Genomic DNA, 23,531 nt, shown 5'->3' with positions numbered 1-23,531 from the left:
AACTGGCAGCAGGGTAATAAGGGCATGTAATCCTTTATAATCCTTTCTACTGGTTTATAAGATCCATTTCTCTTCTGGGAATCCAATGCGTGTTGTGGGTCAAATGGGAATTTAACTGTGAGCGAAAAACATAACTTGAATGTTCAGGAGCAGAGATGAGTGGTCGGGGCAGAGGATGGTGATGGGAGGGGAGTGAAGCCGCTGAGCGCTGTCGCGGGTCCTAGGGCTGCCTTTGAGGAGCTGTAGTTTCAGCCTGTTGTTTGGAACCCTGGGAACCAGGGAATGGCCCTGCGTTTTGTGCAGCTCGGAACCGTTGTTGTCGTGATGTCACAAGGCGCCGCCAGTCCGCAGCGCCGCGCACCTGCGTGTCCCGCGGGTTCCCAGCGCGACCGGGCGCTTGTCTTCATGCTCCCACCCGCTGCGCTGAGGAGCGCGACGCCGAGGGCGCGATGGGAGCTTCCCTGCAGCGCTGCATCGTGTGCTGCTGCTTGCTGTTCACACTGCGTCCCCTGCGCCGGGGCCGTGTCTCGCGGCGCAGGAGGGTGCGACCGGAGCTTTATGCCAGCTCTGCATCCAGAGGTGCTGCTCGCGCTGCGTCCTGCGCGCCCGCGGCGGGGGAGCGGGGCTCGGGTACCCCTGTGCGGGCAGCGGCTCCCCGGGCTCGGCGGCGTCCCCGCAGCGGGCAGCCCCACAGCACCGTTATGGGGGTGAGCTGCTGCGGGGCACCACGGGGGCTCTTCAGCCCAAATCTGTCACGCTGCCCCAGACTGGTTTCAACTCCAGGCCTAATACTGCAGTTGCCCCCAGCTCCTTAGCGTTCATTCTCAAAGCTTGTAGGAAAGCTCAAAAACTGTCGGCACGCTCAGCATCTGCTAGGTCAACTACTCATAAGACTTGAAGACTTGTGGTTTCTTTTGCTCCTTATTTCCCTAATTAACAGGCAGCCTGGAGCCGCAGCGCCGCGCTGCAGGGCCGGCTTGCTTACCCGCCGCGATGCTCCATCTTGTCCTCCGGCGCCCGCGGGGGCTGCGTGTCCTGGCTCCGGCACCATCCAAACCCCACGTGCCAGGGCATCGCGGGTAACGCCATCCCTGAAGAAAGCTCATAATAATATAAAGTTTTTGGAATAGTAGCGAACAAACAGCAATTGAATCATAAATACCACCAGGTATTGATCTGCACCAGTGTTTTTTTATTTTAACTGCTTACCGCCCATGAGCAAGTGGGATTCATAACCTTGAGGCTGCAGGTGGAAATGTCGTTGTAATTTAGTGAGTAAATCAGAGATGGAGGAATTGGGCAGTGTTTTAATGCACTCGAAACTATGTCGGGGCGCCCGCGCGGTGCGGCGCAGAGCCCTCCTGCGCCCACTCACCTCCCTCCTCTTCTCTCTCAGAGGTCCCGGCAGAGAGGTCTCCTTGCAGACAGAGCATCTCGGGGACCAGCACGTCAGAGAAGACCAACTCCGTGGATGCAGCGAACACGTCTCCTTTCAAAGTGCCGGTGAGTCCGGCTTTCCTGCAGGGGAGCAAATTTTCCCATCGAACTGGAGGTGGAGGTTGAAATACCATAATGTATAAACAGGCTCTGAGGAGGAAAGAGTATTTAGTTAGTATTTCCATTTTTTCAGGTGTTTTTGGTACCTGCTGCTGTATATTACGGGTAATATTTCTGGGAGATCTGTAGTTTGCTTTTTTCTCCTGGATGGATCTAAGGCTGCAAATAGTGACACATCAGCATTAACATGGGCAGCAACCTATATAAATACTTCTGAAGTTGCTGCCGGGGTTTGCATTCTATATTCAATTTTTGGCTAGGAGAATAGTTCCTCTAGGTTGGTGATGGCATGTTATTTTTGCTGAGCCTGTAATGTTCTTAATGAAGGGGGTAAAGGAAGGGGCACCCATGGTGGCTCCGTGGAGCTGCTCTGCGGAGGGGGAGAGCTGATTCCACCCCTCAAGTGCTGCTGAATCCTACTGGATTAAGGAGCTCTCTGTTTGCTCGGATCGTGCTGAGGAAGGCGCAAACGCGTGTGCCTGCAAGCCCTGGAAGGAGCTGATGCAATATGGTTTAAAATGCGTGTTGTCTTCCAAGCCCCGCGCGGGGCTGTGGCGCAGGGTGGAGCGATGCCTGCTGGAAACAGCCGTGACTTCCCCGCGCGCGGAGGTGCCTGGCGCTGCCCGTCAGCAGCTGGAGCTGCAGCGGCGCTGCCAGGGGAACACGTGGCTCCCTGTCCTCGTGGCCTGCGGAGCGCGGGCTCGGAGGAGGAGGTGCAGGCGGTGGTACCAGCAGCCCAGCAGCAGTTGTTTAGAAGGCAGGTTAGCTGGACATGTAATATGTTTAGGTCCTGGGTAGATTTTGGGTTGAGTTTTGCTTCAAAACAGCACCTGGACAAGTATCTGAAGTCACTATACTGAAATCTTCAGAGATTTTCAAGTCTGGATAGTGAGAGTTTTGAAACTGCCTGTTTTTTGGTACGGCTGGTTGTATCCCAGTCCAAAAAGAGAGCTTGGATGCAATGGACACAAGGCATCTTCTAGTCTTAATCCAAAAACTAAAAACATGGTGTGTGGAGGGGAGCATAGGGTCAAATACTGAGTACCCAAGACTACTGCTTGCTAATAGCGGAGGGGGGTTGTTTGTTTAATTTTTGAGTCTTTTGAGTAGTAATTGGAGTTCACTGAAGTTCACCTGTAACATGAGCAGTGCCGCTTGTTGCAATTCAGAGCTGTCATGCAGGGGAACGGTCATCAACAATCCTGTCCTGCCCCTCTTTCTGCTCCGGGGAATCCCAATTCAGCAGATCCCTCACGGCGGCCAGTGGGAATCACTGAGTGTGGATACAGTGACACTGCCCTGATTGATTTGTTCCTGGTGCAAGAGGTTCCCTGCTTCACTGCTGTGACTTCTCGTTTTAGGGCCTCTTCAGTAAACGTCTGAAAGGCTCCGTGAAGAGGACAAAGAGCCAGTCAAAACTGGACAGGAACATGAGTTTCCGTCTCCCTACTCTGCACAACGCCGATGACAGGTAAGAGTCAGAGCATCTCCCAGGTGATGTCACCCACAGAGTGCACCTACAGCGTGAGTATTGCTGAGCACAAGCCCAGAGAGGTAAGTGAGGGAAGGATTTTATTGCCAGCTGTCAGATGGGTGTGTTTGGGACTGACTGATATGTTAGAATATGCGAGGCAGCACCAACACAAGGCTGAAACCTTTAACTACTCTTAACAGTTGACAAAAAAGGTCAGGTTAAGCATCTGCAGTCAAATACCTTTTTCATCTTCAGCATCCCTGCAAGTAAACACTGGGCCTTAGATTTCATGATAGAAAACCACTGGATTGGGTGGTTTTAGTGCCCTTTGCCTGCACGCAGTTGCCCCGGGGCTGCTGGTGCAGGCAGGTCGGAGTGCGCAGCCCTGGCCAGCCCCGAGGACACGCGGTGCCGCTCCGGCACGCGAAGGGGCCTGGCTAAGGCCGTAGTTGTGTAGCTGCTACAGGGTGGAGTCCTACAGTGAACAGAGCATCTATTTCTCAGAAAATGAGAGAACTCAATAAGGAACTTAATTCTATCCATCTAAGAGCTCCTTGTGGTAAATTCTTGCTTGTGTCTCTTTTGCTGGAACTTTGGGCTGGAAATGGATTATATAAGAGGCAGGTAAAAGCTGCTTTTTCCTAACTATTTGTAAAGTGTCTTAATTGTCTTCATTAAGCCTTACAGTGCATTTTATTCCGCAGTAGCTCAGCAGGAGTATCAGACAGAGTGAAAAATAGGTTGCCCTGTACTTAAGAGCTCTCTGCCCTTCTGCTGCTTAGTGCATTTTTGCTTCTCCCTTAGCTGAGCAGAATTCATTAGCTGAGCCTGTCATGCTGTGCCGTTTCAATCGATGATTCTGTCTTCTCCATCTGAAAGCAGTGCCATAAAATTGTGGAGATGGCTGTGGGTGTTGGAGGTCTTGTTGACGTGAGGAGCTAGGGAGCGGACGGCTGCTGCTCGCCGATGGTGGCTGATGCTGTTCCTTTAGTCGTGGCAATGTCATGCGGTCCGTTTGGAGTGAAGTTTTGTTATAAATCCCTATTTTCAGGAAGCTGCAACTTGGCTGTACGAAACAGTGCAGTGAGCATAACCATATTAAATAAGGTTACCCTGTGGTAAAGTACTTTTTGCTTTTAGTGACTTCTGTCGCCAGCTTTCTTTCAAGTTTTGTGATGCAAAAATCTCTGCCATAAATAATGTAAAGACATAAGTGTTTCCATAACATGGCACTCCTGGTAAATGTGGGCTGATGAGGCATCCTTTTCCAGTGGAAAGGATACTGTTTTAGGAAGGTCAATAAGCACATTTACAATGAGTCACTATTACTTTGCTTTGATGCATGATCTGCTCCACGACAAAGCCCTCTCCTCTCTTCAAAAATGGATCTTCCTCTACTGCCTGCCAGCGTGGGCATGAATTGTCAGCTAGACCTGAGTGGCACGTGGGTTTTCTCCAGTTGTGTGTGAAGCATAAAACTCCATCCACGGGGGCTGGCACGGCACGGCACTGCTCTGTTCCCTTTGTCCTCCAAGTCTCCTGTGTGCAGATTTAAAAACAAGGATCCAGGAGGCAAATGAACAGGGTGGCAGGGCCCACCCTGGGATTTGGAAAGGAGCGACCTGGAAAGCCAGCGGTGCAGAGAACCCTGGATAAGGACTAGTGTCCACGTGATCCTCCTGCTTTCGGCCGTGTGTCCGCCGAAGCAAGCGGAGGGCACGCAGCGCGGAAAAGGAACATCCTTGGAGAGCAGCAGAGCAGGAAGAAGCCGAGAGGAGCTTTCTTTGGAGAGAAACTTTTGTGCGAATGAGCAGCACAGCTCAAAAGCATGAGCCTTGTGCCAGGCTTGACTGCTGGGTTGGTGAAACCTCGTGCTGCAGGATCATGAGGGTCAAGAGCACTGATGGGTCCTGCTTGGAGAAGGGAAGTGTCTAGTCACTGCTCAACCTCATAGGTACCTTCTGTTGGAAAGCCTGAGGCTTCATGGAGTTCTGTTCAGGCTTCCAGGGCCAGGGTGACTGATAACATCTACCTTTTCTTGCTCTGACAAACATGGAGCCCTGCCTTCAAAGAAACTATTGTGTAGCTCTATAAAGCAAAGCCCTGTGAGGTTGAGAAGGAAATCGAGGCTGTCCTCATGTTGTTTTTCGCATGCTGCTGGGGCAAAATTCAGTTCACCTGTAGTTTGTTTTCAGAAATGAAAGCATTAGTTTAGGCCTAAAAGTATTGTGTCTTTAGTGTAGCTTATCAGCTCGGTGTTGGCCCTGGGGAAGAAGGGCCCAAGGTAAAGATGCCATCACCTGTTTACTGGGCTGTTGACAGCAGAGCTTCCTACTGCACACAAATGTCACCATAAAATCGAATTGGGAGAATACAGAAAAATTTTCAGTGCCTTGGGTAGTTGGTTCCAAAATGCATAGAGGAGGGAGGGGTATTTCTAGGGACAAAGAGGAGCCCACGCTAGTCCACAAGGGTGTTGTGGAGGTGACCCTGCCCAAGCCAAGGGACGTAGGGGCTGGTCAGCTAAAAGAGAGAAGAGCTGCAGGTGTCGGGCTGGGGGCTAAGAGTGAGTAGTGGAGACATGGGGAGGAAGAAAAGGGGAAGCATTAATTGCAAAACTTCAGTATAGCTAAATGACTTGAGCGCCATAAAGCAGAAATTATTGTGTTTGATTTTAGGTCAAAGACTCTATAACTTAAGAAAAAAAATTGTATCTTGCAGGGGGTATTGTTGCTCTAACAAGAGCAGCTACCATTTTGCGTTGGTTTAGAGATTTAGAGATATAAGTGTGCTTTTTGCTGTTAGCAAACATTTCCCTAGTTGAAGAAACACCAACAAGTAGTAGCTTTCTGCGGGATGTTGCCACATCTCTTAGAAATGGTCAGAAAAATAACGTTTCCTTTTCCCATTGTTGTTCTTCAGGTCACGTGGATTGCCAAAGCTGAAAGAGTCCCGTTCCCATGCGTCTTTACTGAGCCCGGGCAGCGCGGTGGAGACCTTGGATCTTGGGGCAGAAGAAAAAGTCTTTGTCAAACCGCTTCACAGCAGCATCCTTGGACAAGACTTCTGCTTTGAGGTGAGCACTTTCCATACACCCAGCAGATTATATGCTGTCAGTCAGTTTGAGTACTTATGTATTAGAGCATGCTGGCCTGTGATGAGGCAGCTGGAGAGCAAACCGGGAACACATGTTCTCCTGAGGTCTGCCGAATTGGCATGAGATCCCCAAGTCCTGATGGCTTCAGCCAGTCAGCAAAGAGAAAACATTCTCAATTACTGCATCTTCTAATTGAACATCTCTTACCTTGGGAAGTCTCTAGGCATTTGTAGTCAGCACGTGTATGTACACCCTAAGCGTAGCTATAGCTAGTAAGCTGGATTTTCCTCCTGTCACCTAAATTCACTTGAAAATATACCATAACTGAGAAATGTCATTTCCAGTGTGAAGCATCTTGCAGCAGCTCAGCCCCTTCCCAGGTTGCTTGAGGAGAAGCTTTGGCAGCTGAGCACATTTCCATTGCACCGGGCAGCGGGGAGCAAAGCTCTTCTTTGCTTTTCAAGCCGGGCTGCCTCCAGAACAGGCTGTTTGTGCTCGCACAGTCATTTCCCTGCAAGGGCAGCACTGACTGAACGTGTGCTGGATGCGCCCAAGGCCGTCGCGAGCGGCTGTGGCAGGGGAGAGTCAATGTGGCTTCAGCTGAGTCCTTTGCCTGTGTCTAAAGCTCTGCAGAAAGCCAGCGGGTAGCAGGCTCTTCTCTGAGCCTTGGCCAGGAGCTCTTCCTGCTCACTTGGCATTAGCTCCCTGAAGTCACCATTTCCAGGGAGTTTTGCATTGTGTCAATACACTGCTAGTTCTGTCCTTCCGCTGTTCGTGACCAAATCATCCGGTCCCTGGGATTTTCTGGGGAAAACTGCAAGCATTTCATAGCTATGGATCAATTAACAAGTGTAAAAAATAATTGACTGGCTGATTATAGCCAGATGTATTGTAAGATGCTTAAGAGTCTTTTAAGATGAACCTTTGGCCCTTCATATGTTTCCTTTTAGTTTGATATTAATTTGAACTGACTTTTTTTTTCTCTGCTTTCTGTAGGCCTCTCCATCTCTGCTTTCTGGGATCTTCTAATGCTTTCCTGCCTTTTTCATATTTACTCCCTGTTTCTCAAACATTCCTAGCTGTCATCTTTACTTTTTGCAGGATTGTCCACATCTTCTGGACTTTCTTGATCTCAGGTTATCACTTATGTATTGCAGGTAACCTGCTCCACTGGCAGTAAATGTTTCAGCTGTTCCTCAGCAGCAGAGAGAGACAAGTGGATGGAAAATGTACGCAGAGCAGTGCAGCCAAATAAGGTAATGGAAATTGCAGAAATAAGGAAGCAATGGACATGGAGCTCCATGGCTTAATGGGCAGTACAGCGCTGGCAAAAGGAAAAAGGATTTCAGAGCTGAGTGAAAGGAAGTCGAATTTTTTGTGGGTAAACATATGGTAGGTCAGCTCTGGAGTTGGCATGCTGCCTCCCTGGGAGCTTTCTGAGAAGAAAAATGTTCTAGTCCCTACCTTTGACATGCAGTAGACAGCAATTTGCTTCTGCTTTAGGACAGAAAATGTTCAATTTCCTAGAGATTCTGAATCAAAGCTGAGATCTTTCTTCCATGCAGGACAACTGCCGTCGAGCTGAGAATGTGCTTCGTCTTTGGATCATGGAGGCAAAGGACCTGACCCCTAAGAAAAAGTACTTCTGTGAGCTGTGCCTTGATGACACTCTCTTCGCCCGCACCACCAGCAAAACAAAAGCTGACAACATTTTCTGGGGAGAGCACTTTGAGTTCTACAGCCTCCCGCCTCTTCAAAGCATCACAGTTCACCTCTACAAGGATGTAGAGAAGAACAAGAAAAAGGACAAGAACAACTATGTGGGCTTGGTCAACATTCCCGTGGCCAGCGTAACTGGTCACCCGTTTATGGAAAAATGGTACCCAGTGAGCACACCTACACCCAAGAAAGGGAAAGCAGGGGGACCTTCCATTCGGATCAAGTCCCATTACCAGACCATAACCATCTTGCCCATGGAGCAATACAAAGAATTTGCAGAGTTTGTTACCAGCAACTACACTACGCTGTGCTCCGTGCTCGAACCAGTGATCAGCATCAGGAAAAAGGAGGAGATGGCTGGTGCTTTGGTGCACATCCTGCAGAGCACAGGGAGAGCAAAGGTGAGAGCAGGCGGCCCCTGTCCAAGTGACTCCCTCTTGCTGCTCACAGCGGGTGTCTCTGGGGCTGCAGAAAGTAGGAAGCCTGGGCTGGCCTGACCGCACGCAGCAGCAGAAGGTGCCTGTGGCATTTCTGGATACGGGATAGAAAGCTAGGAAAAGGGTCTAGAAAATACCTTTGAGGACAATTTGAGGGCAAATGCATGTGGATGGGTGTCTTACCAACAAGCAAGTGCCCTGGTTGATGCCAAGATTGAAGATACTCTGTGCCAAGTGAAGAGGAGGAAGTAGGAGGGACCATCCAACCTTATGTTGCTCTGAGCATTGGGGACTGTTCTGAGTGCTTGAGTGTTTAGGAATCTTAAGAGAGAAATAAGCTAGAAAGTAACTTCCAGAAATGCCTGTGATGGGCTGAACTGCCATTGTTGGCTCAGGCTGAATCAGTTAATCACTTCCAGCCTTGATTTGGTCAGGGTTTGAACAGCTTTTACAGAAGCTGTGCTCAGTTAGTGTTGATCCCAGCTGCCCCAGGGATGTTATCAGGAATTCTCTGTGCACACTGGAAAAAAGTGCGTGAAAATGTCCTGTAGGGCTTAGACAATTTTTAGAAGTATTAAAAGGCATCGATTTACCTGGCTGCTCCTGCCAAGCTGGGTGTGTGAGAGGGGTGCCCAGCTGTAGCCGGCGGAGTGAGTTACGCACCCCCAAACACAAGTGTGAGGGTTTGAGATGTGGAAGAGCAGCCGTCGGCAGCATCCAGGTGACAGCCCCACTCAGCTGCTGTGAAACAGCCTCTCGTGTGCCCGTAGTCGTGTACCCTGCCCGCCCTGACGTGTCCCTCTGAAGGGGGGCTCTCTCGATAAGAGCTTGTTCCTCACCGCGCTGTTTCTCGAATCCAGGGAAGTTGCTAGCTGGGATAACTGCTCTAGGATGGTACTAAAATGCTTTTGGAAAGCAGCCCTTGGATTCCTGCAGTGCTAGCTGCAAGGAGTAGGCACGTTAATGTGATCAGTTTGTCTTTGCAGTGCCACAGTATTTTTGAAGGTCTCTTTTCTAGACACGTTGAGCAGTTTGGGCTGCCACAGCCTACAGCTACCAAGGAACCTTTGCAGCTCACACTGTGGTGGTGCTGATAGAGCTGCATGGCCCCAGCCTGCACCATGTGAAAATATTTTTGTCAAATTTCATCAGAAAGCAATAGCTAATTTGTTCTGAATATTTGCCCTAGTTTGTTCTGAATATTTTGTACTGATACACTAGTTTTGTATAATCAGTAGGGCTAGGATGCCTCGCTGCAGTGCTCTTTGGAGGACATTAATGTTTGGAGCAGCACTAGCAAGTCACAGTTATCATTTAGTCGTAATTTAGGATCGTGGGTATTTTTTTCTTTGGAAAAGTAAAAAACCTCGGACAAAAATACAGCTCCTGTCCTGGAGATTCGTTAAGTACTGAGTGTTTCTTGTGATGTGCCGAGTGTCTTTGGCTCATAAGCACTTATCACCTGAGGAAAGAGATATTACTATAGGACTAAGCCCTGTATTAAGTGGTTTTTCACAGTGATGAAACTCGATTGTTACTTCCATGCCATGTAGATCCACAGCAAGTATGCCAACGTTTTGTTCCAAGTCCAGAGCTGTTTTCATTTTGTGAATTAAGTTGTTGTAAGCCGTTCTTCTTAATTAAATTTTGCTGAGCTGCAAGAATTGATTCCTAACTTCCATCTTGGGTTTTTAAATGTATAGTTTGTCTGTGTTCAGCGTGAAAAGCAGTCCTTGGCACCCCATGTCCAAAGCTAGACAGGTATTTCAGTGATCTTCTTGCTCCTGTGTTTATCCTTCCTCCTTGGCTTCTGCCTAGCGTGACCGAGTCCAGTTAGAATAACCTCTGCCCATGTTACTTTTTTCTTCAGGACTTCTTGACAGATTTGGTGATGTCTGAGATAGATCGTTGTGGGGAGCACGATATCTTGATCTTCAGGGAGAACACACTTGCTACCAAAGCTGTTGAGGAATACCTAAAATTGGTAGGGCAAAAGTATCTTCACGATGCACTAGGTAAGAAAGTGCCATCCTGTCTCTTTTTTTTTTTTTTTTTTTTTTTGGTATTGCAAGGGCTAATCCAGTTGCAGAGAACAATAAGTCAAGGAACTGGACTGGACTCTGTGTGCTGGGATCTGGGAGATGACCCATCCAAGGACCACGGCTGTAGTGGTGAAGCAGGAATGAAAATTAATGGCTTTTATCCCGTGGTCTGGAACATTGGTGCTGAGTGATAAGACTGTAAATCACAAGTGTTGGAGATGGAGATACGCCATCAGTCGTGCAGCCTGTCTGGTGCCCAGGGCAAGGCTGCTCGTGACAATATATCCCTCTCATTCTTCATCACGTGCTGAGTGTCGCTAGGCAGTTCACTCCTATGCCGTGCTCTTTGCAAGAGTTAGTGACATTACGTTGGTGTGAGCTGTTTATTTTATCTGCGAGAGCGTCTCAATACACGATTAATAAAGAGCCTCGTGGACCACAAAGAATGTCTTTCAAAGACATTTAAGGGAAAAACATAACCCAGGAAGCAACAGTTAAAACAGAGCTCACCCACAGAAGTGATGCTGATGGTTTAGCAAGTAAGTGATCTAGATGGCCTCAGCAGGAAGTTTTTGGACCCAAGCAAAGCAGTTTAAGAAAATGTGGCAGCTGATTTGCTTGCAAGAACACTGCTGGCTTTAGCTTGGATGGGCTTGATGGTTGGTTAAGGCTTTTGAAGAAAACAGAGGTCGAAAAGCAAAACCCCTTTGCACGAACAAGCCTTGGGGTGTTAGCTCGGAGCTGGCAAGGTCATGGCAGGAGGTGAACTCGGAAGACACTGAAGCATTAAACAAATGAATGAAGGTTTTGTCTGGTGAACAGCAGCAGTTTAAAAAACATTTCTTAGCATATGTACAAAAAAAAAAAAAAAGGTGAATGGTGCATTTAAATATATTAAGCAAAAGAAACCTCATCCTTTTTGGAATGTGTGTCCAAGGACTACAGAAACGCAAAGGGCTTTGGAAGATGCAGACGACAGAGGTATTGTGAGATGTTCCTGTAAGAAACTGAGAAAACAAGCAGGATTTATCCCATGCTGGAGTATTAGTCTTATTCCTGAGCCAGATTTGAAATGTAAGGAGGACGAGTTTAGAGATAATAAAAATAAACGTCACTGTCAAGTGCATTTCCTGGGGAAGGCCTGAGGATGAGTAGCAAAGCCTCATTCCTCTGGGAGAGCCAGAGGAGCCAGGCCACCAAGGTCTGGTGTCTGGAGGCCATGTCGCAAGGCAGCAAGGTTGCTCCGGAAAGGCACAAGCAGGATTGAAAGGTGCGTCAGGGAGGCTGTTCCTCTAGTGACTGTGGTCTGTCATCCTCTTCCCTGTGTCCAGGAGAGTTCATCAAAGCTCTGTATGAGTCAGATGAAAACTGTGAAGTGGATCCCAGCAAGTGCTCACCCAGTGAATTAGCAGACCATCAGAGCAACCTGAGAAAGTGCTGCGAGCTGGCCTTCTGCAAGATCATCAATTCCTACTGGTGAGGCGCTCTCTCCTCCTTCTCCCTCACAGCTCTTTTGAGTGGAAGGTGTGAATTCCTCTTCTGAGGATGTGAAGCCAGCAGTCATGCTAGGAAGTAGCCATCTATCTTCTGAGACTGCCTTGTTTCCTTTTCTCACTGCCTTATTACCTGGGGTGCAATATCGTGGGTGACTTTTCTGCCTAAACCAGGGGGTTCCAGCGGGAGCTTCTGCTGAAATCCACTGCAGGGGACAGATAGTGAGTTGTGCCTGAACAAGGAGGGAGTTAAGGGAAAAGACAGCGGGAGCTCAGAATAAAAAGTGGGTTTGGTATGTAGAGACAACTCTGTCTCAGCCCCCTTAGAATGGTAAAACCAAAAAGTGTGGGAAATCACACTGGCCGAAAGATTTTTATTAATCTCTGCTACTGAGTGTCCTTGGAAAAAAAATGTCCTTTCTGCTTCAGGGCAAAGTATATGCAAAGCCGTGGAAGAGCTTTACAAGCAAAATACAAATTTCAATTATAGTTCATATAGAGTTATATAGTTCATTTTGATCCAGTTTGTTTTAAATATCTGGAGCACTCTGTTCCAGCGTGGTCGTGGTGGTTTTTAGTCTGCACATCGGTGAGTCTGAAAACAGCTTCATTTCACATGTTTGAACAAGGGATGATTTAACTAGTACTTAAGAATCACCAGATTAAATGGTGATCTAAGAATAGATGTCTAATGATATTTTCTGGCCTAAAGAGGTGGAGTGAAAATATAAGTCAAGGATGATTTCTCACAGTTAATTATTTCAAGCGATTGGTCACCATTTTGACTTTCTGCCTGTCATTGCCCACACGGTTTTGTGTCTCTGCTTGCTGTTTTTCAGCGTGTTCCCTCGGGAGCTGAAGGAGGTGTTTGCATCGTGGAAGCAGCAGTGCCTGAGCAGGGGCAAGGAGGACATCAGCGAGCGCCTGATCAGCGCCTCACTCTTCCTGCGCTTCCTGAGTCCTGCTATCATGTCCCCCAGCCTCTTCAACCTCATGCAGGAGTATCCTGACGACCGGACATCCCGCACCCTCACGCTTACTGCTAAAGTGGTTCAGAATCTGGCCAATTTTGCTAAGTAGGTGGTGGTGATGACCTCGAAATCTCTGCTTCTAGGGGTGCAAATGAGGTCAAGTAAGGAGAGCCCTGCCTAGTGGTCACTTTTGCAGACTGCTGATTCTTGGGCAAATTGGAACAGACTTTAGAAAGGAAGAAATTTCCTCCGTTCTCTTTGGAACAGCCCAGAGCTGAGTTAGGCAGAGTCAATTTGAATACAGACTGGAGCTGCACTGAATTCAGTAGAGGGACACAGGAGAAAAGCAAGAAGAGGTTAATGGTTTAGCATGCCTGTGTGTGCCTGTTTTATGCTATTAAAAAAAAAAAAAAAAAGTGCTATTCCTGCCAAGGATCATGTTTTTTTTTTTCCCCCTTCCACCTCCCAGGTTCCCAGCTGAATGTAGGTCCAGGGGCACTTCTCCGTTAGGGAAAGGGGTGCAGGGAAGGTGCTGAAGAGAAACCAAGTCTGTGGGAGGGAAGAGATGTTACCAACCCCCTTGTTGACAGTATGAGTGGCGAGTTACTCGTATTTAACCAAGCCGAGAAAGCAGGGAATCTCTTAAATTGCCCGTTTTCTCCCCTTCCCAGACACCTTTTCAGAAAGGCAAGTCAAAAGATAACCACGAAGTGTTTTCAGACAGTTATTTTACCCTTGTGCTTTTTTGTGGTGGTTGTTGACTGAGTTTTCCCTCCCCTTTCTTGCAGGTTTGGTAACAAGGAAGAGTACATGGCCTTCATGAATGGCTTTCTGGAACATGAGTGGGGAGGAATGAAGCGTTTTCTCCTCGAGATTTCTAATCCAGAGAGCTTCTCCAACATGCCCGGATTTGAGGGCTACATCGACGCGGGCAGAGAGCTCTCTGTTCTGCATTCCCTCTTGTGCGAGGTTGTTTCCCAGCTTGATGAGGTAAAGCGGAGCGGAGGCCTGGGAGGGCGAACGCGGCGATTGTAGCGTAGCGACCGTAAACACGAGGAGACATCAGGGGAGCAGCCGGAGCCGCGCTGGGGAGAGAGTGCCCAGCAGCTTGGGAGAGGAATGTGCGATAGGGCCGTTGCCCAACGGTCCCCTCGCGCTCCCGCTGCGGCCCCGCCGGCTCCAGGAGGCCCCGGGGCGGCTGCTGGGGGCGGCTGGGCCCCATTCCTGGTGCAGACACCCAAATCAGGTAGAGAGGGCAGCACTCGAGTGCTTGGCTGGGAAATGGAAATGTTGGGGGGAGGCTCTTTTGGATGCAAGTTGAGGCACCTGGCTGGACCCTCCCCTGCCCAGCTTGGGCTGAAGTCACGTCCTGGCCAGGCAGAACTGCTCTCCTGGAAGACCAGGACCAAACCCGCTGAGATTCGTCCATTTCTGTGATGTTTGCATTAGCTTTTAGCTTAGAGGGGCCCTTGCCAGAGCTGCACTCCCTGCTTGCCATGGGAGACACTCGGCTGCAGCTCTGAGCACTGGGACCATTGAACTGCACAAGAGCAGAGTCTGGGTTGTTCTTCCCCAGCTACATTCCCTGCAAGACCCCAAATCATTAAAACCTTGTTTGTTAAAAAGTAAAGCTGACAAGACTCAGAGAAGCTGAGCTCCATGTCAGCATTTTTTTTTTCCTGAAAGTACTTAAAACTGTTCCATATTTGCACTTCTGGAGCTGCATTATTTTGTTTGTATTTCGTGTCTTTTGCAACTGGAGAGCTGAGGTGACTTGCAATGTGCTGCTAATGATTTTTGTTGCTAGAAGGGTCTGTCAAGATCATGATTTGTTGGATATTTGTTTTCTCACAGCACATTATCTAAAAGAAGGCGCTGAGCTTTGTGCATCAGAGTAAATCTAAATTTCCTTGACTCAGAAGGATAATGTATATTAATCTCAGTTTGTGGTCTTGTTTATCTGTTTCCGTCATACACATGCGCAGAGTTTGCACTCCTGGTGTCACAGACAATAAAATCTTTGTTATAAAGACAGCTCAGCAAGCGCGGAAAAACAGGCAAAGGGAGCATGTAAAAGACCAGTTCCACCATTTCCATAAGTTGGGGTAAATCCGTCAGTGCCACAAACTGTGCCACCTTCCTCCAGCTGCTCAGGCCATCAGGTCAAGGGAAATCCAGTTTCTGCAGGGCAAATGGGTACTGCTCTCCAAACGAAAACGTCCTAAATGTCTCGGGCAGCTGGGAGGGGAAGGAGCCAGATGTAAAGCTTTAAAGCAGATGTGCTTTGTCCTTTCTGTAGGTTAGATGTATGGATCTATCCTAGCAGGCCCCTGGGAGCTGGCATAGTGGATTGCTATAAAGAGAACTAAGGGATAAAGTTACACTGCAGTGCTGTTCTACTGTGGGTAGTGAGTGGGAATTGAGGAGACAAGTAACCTCACAGATCTTAATAGAGCAGGAGATGCTCTGTAAGAAAGCTTCTGTAAAGAGACCTCTCTCTGGAGTGACCGGATCCTTGCTCAAGGGGAAAATAAGGACATCTTTGAAAAGAGGAATGTCTTTGAGGGAGTTTTACTTCAGCATTAAGTCTGTACCGCTTTTGTCTCCTGCTTCGGGCACGGGAGCAAGCAGCACCGTGTAGCTGCTACAACCAGTCTTGACCCAGAGAGGGGAAAAATAAAGAATCCAAAGGAGCAGCTTCCCCTTCGGGCTGCTGCCGTGCTCAGCCTGGCCAGCACCAGGCTAGGGCAGGAGTAAACCTGAAGCCAAGCATTTAATCCCACCTTCCATGGCAGTGTTGGAATGAGGGTCACTGGTGTTTTCATGCAGTTGCTTTTAAGAAGGGAGGAGCGCCTTAGATTTTGATAACCGTTTGCTGCAGGAGACGGCATCAGCGTAGCATGCCAAGCCCAAAGGCTTCTGAAATGAAAACCTTCCTTTCCCCACCTCCCTCAACCCTCTCAAGTCTCTCATGACCCTCAAATGCCGCATCCCTTGTCTGTTGGCATGCATTTCTTTTACCACATGACTCCCTTTGCCTGGAAAGTTCCCTCCCGCTAGCTGAATCTGTAGCCTCTAAACCCCCCTTAATGAGTAGAACTGTAGTTTTCACTTTGACCTCACCCAGCCTGGCTTTATTTTGCTTTGCATGATAGTTTTGCATTGGAATGGCCACAGTTTGGTTTTGTTGAGCATGATTTTTTGTTTTTGTTTTGTTTTGGGGGATCAATCCTAATTTCTTTTCTATTTCCTTTTCTTTCCTCAATGTCTGCTGCACCCCGTTGGTCTCCTCCATCCCTATTGTCACCGTGATTACGCTGCTCCGTAACACTGCCTCCCGGTCCGGGCACACCCGCACACAACCACCCACCCTCCTTCCTTCCACCTCCACCCCTCCGCCTCTGGGCATCGTTATCCAAAACCTGGCGGGTGTCGCGGTGCTTGTTGTCCAATTAGGGTGAAAATTCCTTCCTACAGGCGACCGTGGCAAAGCTGGGACCTCTGCCTCGCATTCTTGCGGACATCACCAAGTCCCTGACCAACCCTACGCCCATTCAACAGCAGCTGAGACATTTCCCTGAGCACAGTTCTAGTCCCAGCATCAGTGGCAGTCTCTCCTCAGGGCTTCAGAAGATATTTGAGGACCCCACTGACAGGTTGGTCACGGCCGGAGCTGGAGGGGAGATGGGGGATGAGGAGGGTTCACTTCAGAGCGCCCAGGCAGTGGTGAATGCCTTGTTGCTTGAACCTTCCCACATCGTAGGAGTGATTCATGTGAAGCAAAAAGCTGGTAGGTGGCAGAAACACCAGAGATCTTGCACAGGGTGGCCTGTGCCAAGCTTCTGCACCGTCAGGTGTAGCTCCCATTGGAAATGCCGTCCCTCCAAGCTGCCTCGACTTACAGGAGCTTTCAGATAGCTCCTGTTGAATTTTTAGACATATGCAATAATATAGAGCTGGGGAAGGGTTAAATGGGGTCTGAAATGTTCCAAAATCTTGCTGGGAAGAGAAGGGTGTGAGAGATGGGGGAATTGGTGGGAATGGTTTGCATTTCACCTGTGAAAAATAACTGTGAAGCACTTCTTGAATCAAGCCTAATGTTCAGAGGTAAGTGGTAATTAAGGAAGAGTGTGTTGCAACTTGAAACACTAAGAGCTCATAAAAGGAAGTCTGGTTCCTTGAGTCTTTCAGAGCGAGGAAGTTGGCGGGGGGGTTAAATGAGGTAGAGAAGCTTCTCTGGGACAGATCTCGTAGGGATGCGGCTCAGTTAAAAAATAACCAAATTCCTTTTTACTCCACAGTGTTCAATCCACAGCTCAATCTTGATCAGCAGCTGCATTTGGATTTTTTCTTGGACTTCACCTAAGGCAAATGTCTGTCATCTAGATGGTGGAGTATTTCAAGGCTAGCCAGAAATGTCCGTCATCTCCTGAGAAGCACTTTTTAAAGTGTGTTTATTTCCCAAAGTAGATGTGACTTTTTGACTTTTTTCCCAAATAAAGATTTTTTTTCCAAATAAGAGGTTTTGTATTCTGAGAGGGTGGGATGAAAAGAGGAGAATATTTGGTGGACAAGAAGTGGCAACAGAAACAATTTAGGAAAGGTGAATGAACCAAACCTGAAGTGGAATGTGCTGAGATTCATTGTACTATTGCACAAGTGCTTATCCAGAGGTGGTAGGTGGAAAAAACAAACCTCAGCCAAGTAAATTTGCAGACTATATGTAGTGAGTGATGGGCCCTGCCTTCAGCCTGGAACAATTGGTTTCATGTTCCTCAGGTCCTGAGAAATGAGTTATTTGGGTCCCTTTCACAAGTTTGGTCACCCTAGGACATCTGTTTACAGCTGAGCACCATTAGCAGCTTGTGGCTGGGAACTCCTTGGGTCTGGAGTAAGTGGGATTGTTACCAGGCAGGACTGAGGAGCCATGTCAGAGCTATTTGAGGGCTTAAACTGGGCTACAGGAAGACATTCCACAGTGTGGGAATAACCTAATGCTCAGTGGGAGCCTCCGTACTCCTTTGTGGTTGCCCACAGTTGTCTGCTTGTCATTTCCTTTGCTCCCATCAATTTAGTTTTAATGAAAGTGAACGGTGGCTTTCTCTCAGCAGCAGCCGAACATAATAATCCGATGGGTTCCTTTCTCCTTTGCATCTGATTCTTTCCTGCTCTGCACAGTACGTGCAGGAGATAGCGAAGCTGAAGGAGCGCCTGAAGGTGTCCAGCCCCCGGCTGGAGAAGTACAAGCTGCGCCTCCTCGTGCAGGAGGAGCAGATGCAGAAGCTGCTCGTGGAGTACAAGTCCAGGCTGGAAGACAGGGAGGAGAGGCTACACCGGCAGCAAGAGGAGAAAGACAGCCAGATGAAGAGCATCATCAGCAGGTGAGACTTGGCTGCAAAGTCTGCAGAACATGGAGAGCAGGAAGCTCCCCCTTGTCACATTTATCCTTGACAATAAAGAGAGCAGTTGTGTGGGCTTGATATTCCTGGACTGACACCACTCCTGCCTTAGAGATGAGAAAACTGAGATATGAGTGTTGAGACTTGCTTTAGATTGTCAGGAGAGCAGACAAAAAGATTTAGGAATTTCTAACCCCAGTCTCTGCTATACCTCTAACTGGTCCATTTGCTTTGTTTGAAAACTGTACTCATGGGGTGGTTTTACAGGACAGTTAGATTATTGGCAATGCCCACTTTGAATATAATAAATTCAGGCAGTTGGGGCTGTGAGAAGGATCGATAACCTTTCTTGAATGCAACAGACTTCTTGCAGAAAAGAGGACAACCGGAGAAGTCAAAGCAACATCCCCAGAGCAGCCAAAACACCCAGGAATAGTTTTAAACTGTCCTAATTCTCTCTTTTTGCACATCAGACTCATGGCAGTTGAAGAGGAGCTGAAAAAGGATCATGCTGAGATGCAAGCCATCATTGATGTGAAGCAGAAAATCATTGATGCGAAGCAGAAAATCACTGATGCGCAGGTAAGGAGCTCAGGATTTCCCGGAGCTGAGTGCCCTGTGCCTAGAACCCATCATTCTTCCCTATCTTCCTGTCCCAATGTTATGATCTAGCTCCCAAGGCAGTACTGGCCATGGTGTTGCACACATGACTTACTGCCTCCTAGGAGAGAATTGGGAGTTTTGTACAATAAACACCCTACTGTCTGAGAGCAGGCTTTGAAAAGTCAAAATCACAGGACTTTTCTACTTGAGGAGAACCCAAGTGGTGAAGGAGCAGTGGGGCATTGTGTGGACACTGCTCCAAGCGTGGGCCTGGCAGCTCTGGAGCAGCTGTGCTTCTTAGCAGCATAGGTCAGTGGCCATGTGCATGCAGCCCAGCTGTGCACGCTCAACCATGGCTCGGAATGGCAAGGGAATGGCACGCTTGCCATGGAGCTTGCCCCATCTCGCTTGTGTAGCATTTCACCTCATCTGACTCTCCGTGTCAGCCCGCTTGGCCACCAGGCCAGGACAACACCCGGTCAACACAAGTCACTTGTGGAAAGTGGGACCCAACGGGTGTGATGCATGTGAATGTGTCATGTGGGGTCGTGATGTGTCTGCTGTGCCCTTGCTGATTCCAGAGAGCAGAACTTAGGCAACACAACCTGAGGCTGATTTTATATCTGCCTGTTAATGTGGGCGAATTTTGTGTTTAGGGATCACCTTTCCTGTTGCTGGGCTTTTTAATCGCTCCAACTGCATGATTTTTTAATAGATGATCTTTTAAGAGGATTACACGTTTCAGCAAAGAACACCTTAAAGAAGTAACAAACCTGTTTTTTAAGCTGTATTTTTATGCTAGTAGCACTGGACTGTGTGGTCTGTGAGATCCATCTCTGCATTTCATTGCCTGGGTTTGTTCTAAAGAAGATTTATTTTTGTTCTGTGAATAATTTTTGAAGGTTCTTGTATATGTACAGACACAGATACCTTTGAGATCTTTTATGGATATTCCTACAAAGAATACAAAATAACTTTAAACAGTTTAAACCTCTTGAACCTGTGCTGATTCAAAATGCTGTTCTGTGCCATGAAGTTGGATTTTGTGTAGCTGGGGGTGGTGGGGGAGCACCAGGCAGCGCCGGTCAACGTTTCGGGTGACGGGCGCCGAGGCCGGGCAGCCCCTGGGCAGAGCGAGTCCCCAATCGCGTGTCCGGGCGCCAGGACCTGGATGGGGAGAGCCGCGGGGTGCAGGGCTGCGGTCCCAAGCTCTGCCTCCCTGCTACAGGAGCCGCCCGTTCCTGAAGCCTTCCACATTCCTGGGAAAAGCTGGGATGTGGAGGCAGAGGGCGACAATCCGTGGCAACGCGGAGAACTGGTCTCGGCTCTGACGCTCTGTACAAGACAAAGCCTTTTTCTTTCTTTTTTTTTTTTTTCTGAAGCTGAAAGACTTCTTGGACTGAAATCCTATCTTAGGCAGTGGATTTTTGGTTGCTTCATTACTAGCAACTTCAGTGGTGAAAAAGGAACTACATTGCATTAATTGGGCAGGACAGCGCGCAGTGCCTTTTCCTGGTGGAAACAGAGGGCATCCCAAAAGCTGCCCCATGGCAGTGGCTGAGGCAAGCCCAGCACAACCAGCTCCAGGCCTCGTGTGGCAGCTGCATCTGCAGGGGCTGGAGCCTGCCCAGACAGGAGGGCACGGGGCAACTACAACGGAGGGGCTGCTGTGCTGTCGCCCTGGCTCGCGGCGCCCGCCAGTCTGCGCCTCCTGGCCACGGCGGCAGCATGGCGCACGTGCGGAGGCCAGGCCGTGCTGCGGGCAGCAGTGCCAGGGATGCGTCCCAGGCGCTCCCCGAGCCCGCCAGAAACGGGCCGCGCACGCTTGCGCGGCGCCCGGCACCTCCCCTGCTGCGTGCGCCCGACTACCAGAGCCTGGAGCAGTGCGGGCAGCGCAGGAGGAAGCTGGGGGCTCCCCAGGACAGGTGAGCGCTGCTCGTGCTGCGCACCCAGCACAGGGCGCTGCCCTCGCGCAGCCTCCCGGCCCCCAGAGCCCCAGACGCCCCGGGCTGAGCCGCCACTTCAGCCTCTGTGGAGGGGCAGCTGCAGCCAGGAGCTGCCTGGGCCACCCCTTGGCCACCAGCTGCCCTTGAGCAGTGTCCCGGGCCCTGCCAAGGGAGCTGCCCGTGCCCACGTGCACCTGCCCCATGCTGACCCTTTCCGTGGAGGGCAAAAAGCCCCTGGCAGCTCTCGCACAGCCCTGCTCCAGGGCCAGCCGCACGCTGCGTCGGGGAGCACTTGCACGCCCAGCTGGGGCAAGCTCAGCAGGCAGCCGGGAGGCCAATGCCAGCCCAGGCTGCTGCTGCCGCCCAGGGCCTGGCGGCCTCTGGGGCCCTGCCAGGTGCCCGGGGCAGCTCTCAGCAAGGACACTGCTGCCCAGTGCACAACCTCGGGGCTCTCTCTGCTCTCTTGCAGCATGGACACCTTCTCCCGCATCTTCCATCGGGAGAGAGAGCCACGAAATGACCTGGAGGCAGAGACACGCACCCCCAAGCCACCAGAAAGGCTCCCCGAGCTGCGCAACAGCCCCCATCCCCGCCACATCCGGAGGATCCCAGCCATTGGGCAGGGTGGCGCGCAGTGCGTTTTCCTAGTGGAAACAGAGGGCACCAAGGAAGAGCAGGTAGGAAGTGCTGCCTTGTGGGGCTGGGAGCAAGCAGGGGCCATGGGGAACAAGAGCTCTGGGCAGGCCACAAAGGGCAAGGAGAAGCAGTGGGCGCTCAGTGGCCTCCCATCCAGGCCAGGGGCCACTGCCTCCTGCACCCCCAAAGCTGCCTGCCCCACGGAAGCCACACGAGCTCCTTCTGACGCTTCTCTTCCTCGGCAGGCTCGCTGGTGGCAGTGGGCGTGCACCTCCAGCCCCAGGGAGCGCTTCAGGAGGCCGGCGGGTAAGTTGTGTCCACTGCAAAGAGCCCGCGCAGAACCGCCCTCCCCTTGGGGCTGCTGGGGGAGCCGGGTCCCTCGGGTCGAGCCCCTGCGGCGGGGGCTTCCCCGCTGCCCTGGAGAGGCGCCAGCCCTCCCTCCGTTCCAGCGGGACCACAAGGCCCAAAGCTCTGGCCAGCCTCTCCAAGGGCTCCAGGAGCTCGGCACCTCCGCTCAGGCAGCCGCAGCGCTGCTGTCTCTGGCTTGTCAGGGCTGCAGCAGGGCAGCCCTTCCTCACGCACTGCTGGTCCCTCGGCCAGCCTTCCTGTGGCCCCTGCACGCGTCCCCCTTGCAGCCGCCTTGCTCTGAGCCTCAGCAGCTCTCAGCCTCCTCTGGGGGCCTGGGCTCCACGGTGTCACCTCCTTGCCCTACAGGGCCCCTCACAGCTTGCCCAGCTAGAGGGAAGCAACCTGAAATGAGCCTGCTCAACAGGCCCCGCAGCGTTTCTCACCGCTTGCCTTCCTCTCTTTTCCCAGGGCCACAGGAAGCCTCTGTGGAGGCCATCAGGTTTCCAAGGCTCTCCTGAGCTGCACGTTTCATGCAGTCCCTGCCCAGGGGAAGGCAGGAGGCACGGGGACCTGCCCAGGAACAGCAGCTTGGAGAGAAGCAGCTGGAGCAGCCCCCGAGTTACCGACTGCCCCTGCACAGCCCAGTCGAGCTGCTGGGGGCCTGCAGAGCCCTGTGAGGGCCAACACCTCCTTTCCCTTGCAAGCCAAGGCTCTCTTCACGCTGGAGGCTGCAAGGAAGGCCCAGTTCATCAGGGCTCTCAGCACTTACCTACTCTTTGTGCTGTTGTTATTGTTGATATTAGTGTTGCTGTTTCTTTTATTGTTGATATTGTTGATATTACTGTCTTTATTGTTGTTTTCATTGTTGATGTTGCTGTTTAAGGACATATTCCTGTGCCATTCTTTGGGTGTTGTGTGTTGTTTCCCAGGGAGCTCAGGCACAAAAGCATCCCCGCTGCAGCTATGTCTGTGCAGAGCCGTCTTCTCAGGCTCCAGGGGAGCACCAGCAAAAAGCTCCCTCTAGGATTTCCCTTGGAACGTGGCTCAGGGGATGCCCAAAGGGGAAGGGGCCACAGCCCTAGTGCGGGGCAGCCCTGACGCTCTCAGAGGCCTGAGACAACAAGTCCCCTCAGTGCCCAGGCCATGGGCAAAGGGCAGCTCTTGGGTGTCAGGGACACGAGGCTGTGAGATGCAGAGCTGAGTGCCCCAGCCCCTGGGTGAGCACAGGGCCCATCAGGGCTGGGACACACTCAGGGATGGCAGGAAGGGGGTGTGTGCAGTCTCCCCTCAGGAGCTGCTGCAGAAATTGCCTCCTGTCAGGAACAGCCCTGTGCTGGGGACCATCATGGAGGCTGCTCTGTCCCTCTGCAGCCACACGGACAGGGACCACATCACCAAGGCAGGTCCTCCTGCTCCGTGGGCACTCTGGGCTTTCCTGTGGAGGGCCCATTTGCTCTGCTGCATTTGTGTGACACCCAAGTCCTCGGGCTGCCAACAGCCTTTCCCAGCCTTTCCCTATCCTGGGCTGCCCGCCATTCCCTCTGCCAGGAGCTCGAGGCAGAGCTTAGCGCTGCGTGTGAGCGCTGGCCCAGAGGAGCTGGGCTGGCCAAGGGGCCGCCCCTGTGCGGAGGGCCCAGGGCGCAGCAGCGCAAGCTGCGAGCTCCCTGCCGTGGGGAGAAGGCAGGAGCTGCCCAGAGCAGGGCCCGGCACTGCCACAGCTGGGAGAGCAGGTGCCACAGCTGCTCTCTGCAATGCACCACTTTGCAGAGGCACCTTTGGCACCAGGGTGCAGCGGGGCCCTGCGTGCAG

At 50.7% G+C, this 23,531-nt stretch overlaps 1 protein-coding gene across 1 annotated transcript; it reads left to right on the top strand.

Moving 5' to 3' along the window:
• Positions 1 to 449: 449 nt before the first annotated feature.
• LOC148591746 (ras GTPase-activating protein nGAP-like) lies at positions 450 to 22,240 on the top strand. Its single transcript, XM_088536995.1, has 18 exons — positions 450 to 542; positions 941 to 1,079; positions 1,397 to 1,503; positions 2,919 to 3,028; positions 5,954 to 6,107; positions 7,286 to 7,384; positions 7,694 to 8,248; positions 10,155 to 10,299; positions 11,658 to 11,802; positions 12,659 to 12,895; positions 13,579 to 13,780; positions 16,247 to 16,580; positions 17,952 to 18,171; positions 18,663 to 18,771; positions 20,021 to 20,094; positions 21,208 to 21,415; positions 21,620 to 21,680; positions 22,191 to 22,240. The coding sequence occupies exons 1-18, from the start codon at positions 450 to 452 to the stop codon at positions 22,238 to 22,240; spliced, it is 3,042 nt and encodes a 1,013-aa protein (XP_088393121.1).
• Positions 22,241 to 23,531: the final 1,291 nt, after the last annotated feature.

Source organism: Tinamus guttatus, unplaced genomic scaffold, assembly GCF_059628265.1.
Source record: "Tinamus guttatus ecotype Peru unplaced genomic scaffold, ASM5962826v1 Tinamus_guttatus_pri_ptg000712l, whole genome shotgun sequence".
In the NCBI taxonomy this organism is placed as follows: domain Eukaryota; kingdom Metazoa; phylum Chordata; class Aves; order Tinamiformes; family Tinamidae; genus Tinamus; species Tinamus guttatus.
The sequence above is the reverse complement of the archived record's forward strand: the minus strand, read 5'-3'. Positions and strand labels throughout refer to the sequence as shown.

What these genes read in the sequence shown, in the direction of transcription:
- LOC148591746 (XM_088536995.1), top strand. Translation starts at nt 450, where the DNA reads ATGGGAGCTTCCCTGCAGCGCTGCATCGTGTGCTGCTGCTTGCTGTTC. An exon ending in CTGCACAACGCCGATGACAG is followed by an intron (nt 3,029 to 5,953) that starts GTAAGAGTCAGA and finishes GTTGTTCTTCAG; the next exon opens with GTCACGTGGATTGCCAAAGC. An exon ending in GTATCTTCACGATGCACTAG is followed by an intron (nt 10,300 to 11,657) that starts GTAAGAAAGTGC and finishes CCCTGTGTCCAG; the next exon opens with GAGAGTTCATCAAAGCTCTG.